This window comes from Typha latifolia, chromosome 8 (genome assembly GCF_019914945.1).
Source record: "Typha latifolia isolate L0001 chromosome 8, TyphaL0001v2, whole genome shotgun sequence".
Taxonomy (NCBI): Eukaryota; Viridiplantae; Streptophyta; class Magnoliopsida; order Poales; family Typhaceae; genus Typha; species Typha latifolia.
The window spans coordinates 8,282,466-8,288,465 of NC_133093.1; the positions used below are offsets into that span (position 1 = coordinate 8,282,466).

Below are 6,000 nucleotides of genomic sequence, written 5' to 3' on the forward strand. Positions count from 1 at the left end.
GATAACACGACACGACACGTATAACCAATTTATTAAACGAGTCGTATTAACATAACACGTTAACACGACACGAATAACATGAATAACATAACACAAATAAAATTTACTATATATAAAAATCAATATTTATAATTTTACCCTATATAAATAGTTCATTATATAAATAAAATAGTCTTTCTTTTAACTCAAAATTTATACAATACAAAAATAACATTTATAGAGCATTCAACTAATGTTTGAGCCTTTGAGGGAGAGTGTGGAGTTAGGTTAGGTTTAGGTTATATATATATATATATATATATATATATATATATATATATATGGTTGACGGGTTGGCGGGTTTATCCGACACGACCCAACCTATATAGTTAAACAGGTCAAACAAGTCAGTGGTATAAACTCGAACACGACTTGATTATTAATCAGATTAGGCGGGTTGACCCATTTATAGCCCGAACTTGATTATAGTAAACCCAAATCTGATTAAGAGCCGAGCTATTGGGTCGAGTTAAATTATAGAGCATTCAACTAATGTTTGAGCCTTTGAGGGAGAGTGTGGAGTTAGGTTAGGTTTAGGTTATATATATATATATATATATGGTTGACGGGTTGGCGGGTTTATCTAACCCGACCCAATCTATATAGTTAAACAGGTCAAACAAGTCAGTGGTATAAACTCGAACACGACTTGATTATTAATCAGGTTAGGCAGGTTGACCCATTTATAGCCCGAACCCGATTATAGTAAACCCAAATCCGATTAAGAGTCGAGTTATTGGGTCGGGTTAAATTTTGCCACCCCTAATTAATACTAGTAAAGTGGGTTAATTACCCCTTGGACCCTAAATTATAGCATATTTTATGTAGACTCTCTTGAGATCCTATCGAAGATAGGGGCAAAAAGAGGGTGGGTAGAGAAAGATGTCGCTAAAGTTGGGGGCGAAGGGAGGGTGCCAATGGAGTTGGAGATGAGGGAGGCGGAGCAAGGTCTCCACAGAGATAGGGCGAAAGGATAGTAAAGCAAGATACCATAAAATTTGGAGGCAAAGAAGGGGTGGTGTTAGAGAAGAAAGAGATGGCAAGCTTAGCCTAGGCAGCTCAGCACCACCATAGGGCAAGCGACCCCAAGCACAACAAGAGAAAGAAAAAACGAGAAAAAATAGGAAGAGATAGAACTTTAAAGGAGAAAGAGCCTCTGCGCGCCCCTAAAGCATAGCTAGAGGAGGGAAAGGCGATCAGTGGGAAAGGCCCCCCTAACCCTAGCAGATCGCTAGAAGATGACCAATTAAGTAATTCAATGTTTAAAATTTCAGGGTCCAATTCCTACTGACTGTAGACATAGATTAACAAGTATGAATCACTCCAAAGTAGTCACTCTTTCATAACAACACCTGAATCCTACCTTATAGAAAGAACAGAAAGCACTCCATATGGGGCTAAATTATATCAACCAACCCTAAGCAATTGATTAACGAAAACATAAAAAAGAATCTAAGATAAAGTTGTATACAATTTACCTTTTAGCCATGCAGCATAAGTAAATGTCCAATGAGATGAGGATCTCTACACACATATATTGAAGAGAGTAAGAAAATTGACAAGGAAAACTACAATACCTCACTGAAATTAGGGAACACGAGACAGATGATAAAAGCCCTGAAGCTACACATGTACGGATAAAATGTTTAGACACTAACAGAAAGTCACAGATTAAAAGAAATAAATACACATGCAACAGATGGAAAACTGAAATCTAGGAAAAGCACTGCAAGAAAAACCAACAGTTCAACAAGTACGGCATGGAGAGTGCACATCACAAGGAGATTCAAATAGAACGACAGTTGATCTTCATCTCTACATCTTCGCTGCATCTTGGCATCCAAATTCTGGCATTGTCATAGGAACAAAAGGTAGATGTTTTGCAACAGGCAGTAGATGCCTTGCAACAGGCAGTAGATGTCTTGCAACAGACAATCTGCTCTCACAACATGCTGTCAGTTCTAGCAGGCAGCCTCCTGAAGAAGTTTAGAGGAACTGATGGAAGCCTATAGCGAAACCTTGGGTGCCTTAACACATATAAACCTGTAAGGAATGCCACAACACGGAAAGGTGTAACGTACAGCACAATGGCGGCAACCAAACAAAATGTTACAAAAAGAGCAGTTGCTCTTGGGTCTCGCCAACTCAAAAGAGACTGCAACCTCTCCCCTTGTGTTGCCAGATCACCAACGACTGTCTGTATCCTTCCTGCGACACTCCTGAGACGATCATACCTCAACCTCACAATATCCGGTGGGCGAGACGTAGGAAAAGAATCAAATTCCTCATCTAGCTCATCAGGGTGGGCAGTGTCAGCATGTGAGAGCCGTGTGTCCATGTGGGGAGGCTGCCTCGGCCTCCAGCGATAGTACCAAACTCCAATCAAGAACAAGTAGAGGAAAATCGTTGGCAGTATCAACTCTGGGTACAAGACCAATATTACAAAGAGAATGTGAATGAGTATCGTAGTCAAAGGATTTCTCCAATGGCAAATCTGATCAAACCATTTCCCAACTGCAACCAAAGGACTCAAGACACCCATTATCCGAAAAAAGTTTGCTTTGCTCTTCCGCATGCTCCACATGTGAGAATCCATATCCAACATATACTCCACAACCTCCTTCCTCAATGGCGGTTCAGCACGGCTTAATCTCATAGACACAATCTGAATGGCCTGGTGCCTCAGATTATCCACCTGCATGACAGACAGAGGGTGAAGGTAATGCATCTTTGGCAGCAATGGCTGGGAATACATATGCATCATGTTAAGCAGAGAGGAACATGTGAACCGAACAGCCAACTGTACTTCTCCCATCTTCTTCACTCCCGAAGGAAGTAAAACAATAAGAGGGTAAGAATGGGTGTAGACCCTATCAGTTTCTAGCGTAGAGAGACGAATCCGCACCTTCCCGATTCTGTTGTCTCTCGCACCAGCTGCCTTTTCTCCCCCTTGTAAGTGGCAGTTATCAAATACCCCAATAGTGATGACAGTGCATGGATCATACACCTCCCAAGTGTACTGCTCATTCCACTTGGGAGTAAAACTATCTATAATTGTCCTAGTACGAACCCATTTCTGCCCATATTTAGCAACACAGTAAGCATCAGTCGTCCCACGCCCATCCTTAGTCTTCATTGGTAACAACCCATGAGCAGTCAAGACACCCAATTCAAGAACACCAATGTTTTGCTTCCATAACTGTTTTGCTGTTGGCCTTAGATCACTACTATAGTGTGTAGACTCATCCAGAACATGGTACCCTCCATCCAAACAAATCCTCAGATGAAGCCGACTGGAAAACTTGGTCTCCTTCTTCTTCTGTTCACCCTCTACAATCACATGCTTCTCAAGATTATACCACCTGCCATTTACCGGCTTGTAGTCCAGCCTCCTATCCACTGTCTGCAGGGGAATAACCGTCTTTCCCAATACTTCATCCTTGTTTGGTGCCACCCGATCCTCTACACTCAGCACCAAATGCTCCTCAAACGGTTCCGCTGCAACAAACATCAAATCCTCATTCCACATGGGATTAATTGTCCTGCTCGGAGATATCCGGGTTCTAAGAGCTTGACTACCAAGCATGGCTTTGACATAAACTTCAGGGAACCTGCTCTTATCAGTAGGTTGCAGATCCTGGGCCTCAATAATGTTAACCCTGAGATACCAAAGCTTAGGAGTAAGATATACTTTTGACCTTATATTTGCAAGTCCATCACCTGGAACAGTGGCAGCATCTGAATGCCAAGCTTCTGGAAATGCCTCATCTGCCTGGGTTCCCATCCAAACAGCTAACATTAGCTCACCCTTTACCTTTTCCCCTTTCCGGTCCTCCAAACGATACCATTGAGGAGCCAAAGGGCTGTCTGGAGGCACACGCTTTGGAATCTCATTCAGATCAAAAATAACATGACCAATGAAATCATCTTTTGCAGAGTCCTTGTCCTTGACGGTAACTTCCAACAATGAAGCTTGGAGCCGATCCTTTGAGAAGGCAAAGACTTGATTCCATTCAGGGTTGCTCTTCTTCTCGAAATGCCGAGTAGTACCCTTGTAGTTCCCAAGCTTGACCTCTGCGTAAGGATCACAGCTTCCAGTCACATCTTTGGCCGGAAGATCCTTAGCTTTCACAACACGGACATATAAGTACTCCATCTGCTCCACGAGGTCATATGTCGTAGTGAGCTTGTCGCCAGCCAATCCACCACCGCCAAGATGAGGAGAGGTCTCCTTTAAGGAGAACTCCTCTGGGCGAAGAGGTCGTTGCATCTTCTCAGACCACTGGAATAACAGCAGAAGACAGCAAAGACACTTCCAATTCCAAGTGGTCGCAAGACGTAAATTTAAGCAACAAAGCTTCTATTTCTAGAGGTGCTGCAGAATCTGAAACAATCCCATATTCCAAGCTTACCCAACAAGATATCTGACGAGTAGATGCAGGTTATGTCAATATCTATCCTGTTACAACCAAAAACCTCCATAAGCAAAAAGGGAGCGTCTACTTGTAAGATAGAAACCCTATAAACTCACTTCAGATAGCTAGAATCATACTACATTTCTCAAACCAACCTCAACACACCACGCCAAGCTGAGACTACCTGCAGTCAGTACGAATACAATAAGTCCAAGACATCAACAGCAGATGCCATCTCAAAGCTATCCAAAGACAACAAAATGAGTCTGAGAAGTGGAACCTGAAGCTGCATTTCTTCGAAAATGAAACCAACATTTTGAGACAAGGAATCAGATCTCAATCTACTATTCAATCACAAGCTCAAAATTTTGAGAGAAATACCAACAAAAGCCTCCATTTTCACTCTACTTCAAGTAAAGGCTGACAAATCCTACGATTCCAAACCTAATCCTGAAAAAGAAGACCTGACTTCACCTGCTTGCTCGTTTCCAAAACCTAAGAATAAGTTATTACTCTTTTTTTAACTAAGAAAAGACATAAAAATAAGCGATAGTCGACTCCATCACACAAAAGAGGAGCAAGATGAGACAAACGAAAGATCTACATACATTTCCTAAATCTCTCAATCATACACATTTCCAAGTCAATCTACTACTATACCACTTGATTGTTCCGTTCAAAAATAAAAGGAAAGATCGCAACTCCTGCATTGTTCCTCTATATAAAAATCTTTAAAAAATCACAGAGAAAATGGCTCCAGATTCCCGAAGCTTCGACTCCTTATTAACCACTACAAACGTTCGGATCCGAACGAAATTTCCACACAAAAAAAGAGAGAGAGAGAAAAATACAACGAAGAACAGAAGTAAAAGCTGAAAAGAGACAGGGAAGGAACTGTCATACCTCGATCTACGAAGGGGAGCACCTCAGAGAGCTCTCACAAACCCTATGTCGCCGGACCTCGAAAGGTTCTAGAAGCTTCTCAAATGGAAAATCCCAACTATTTTCGATTTTAGACGAAAAAGATGGCGAGAAGGAGAAAAAATTTGAAAGAGCGAGAGAAGCGATGAAAAGAGAGTGGAGTGTGAGCCCAAAACCCCCACCTTATACTAAAAATAAACCCCAGTTATTTTTTAAAAAATTAAACTAATATTTCCTGGTAACTACCGAGGGGAAATGCACCCGAATAATAGACCATGAAACTTACGTGTATGGGCAGTGAACTGGGGCCCAGTAGACTTTAGACGTTGGGTTCGTATCTGGGTGTATATTTTCGAAGTGGGAGTTCAATCTCAGCCCTTCTTTTACGGCTTAGAGGGGAACCCGAGGCGGTCGTGGGTGGGGGGAGAGAGAGGAGAGACCGCTGTCGGGCCAGTCGCACGTGCGAGACGCCGAGATATCGCGCTTCGCTAAGATCTTCTAACGTTTTCTCGTGATGACGTGGCGGTATAACGGGCGTCGATGTGTTTGGGTTGGTCCTAGATGGACGGCTGGGATTCATTGCTCAAATTAGAGCAAGAAGGTAGGGAAGGAATTTAAGCACATC

At 42.3% G+C, this 6,000-nt stretch overlaps 1 protein-coding gene across 3 annotated transcripts; it reads right to left on the reverse strand.

The window, feature by feature from the left end:
• Positions 1–1,542: 1,542 nt before the first annotated feature.
• Positions 1,543–5,524, reverse strand: LOC140794219 (FT-interacting protein 7). Of its 3 annotated transcripts, none has more exons than XM_073146141.1 (3): positions 5,358–5,524; positions 4,610–4,638; positions 1,543–4,498 (listed from the first exon to the last, which is right to left on the reverse strand). In XM_073146141.1, exon 3 carries the CDS (start codon positions 4,307–4,309, stop codon positions 1,982–1,984), a length of 2,328 nt encoding a protein of 775 aa, XP_073002242.1. In that variant the 5' UTR covers positions 4,310–4,498; positions 4,610–4,638; positions 5,358–5,524; the 3' UTR covers positions 1,543–1,981. The 3 variants fall into 3 exon arrangements, with proteins under 3 accessions (XP_073002242.1, XP_073002241.1, XP_073002243.1); XM_073146140.1 differs by having other exon boundaries at positions 4,571–4,638; XM_073146142.1 differs by lacking the exon at positions 4,610–4,638.
• Positions 5,525–6,000: the final 476 nt, after the last annotated feature.

Excerpts from the sequence above, each read along its gene's own strand:
- LOC140794219 (XM_073146142.1), bottom strand. The coding sequence starts at position 4,309 with ATGCAACGACCTCTTCGCCCAGAGGAGTTCTCCTTAAAGGAGACCTCT.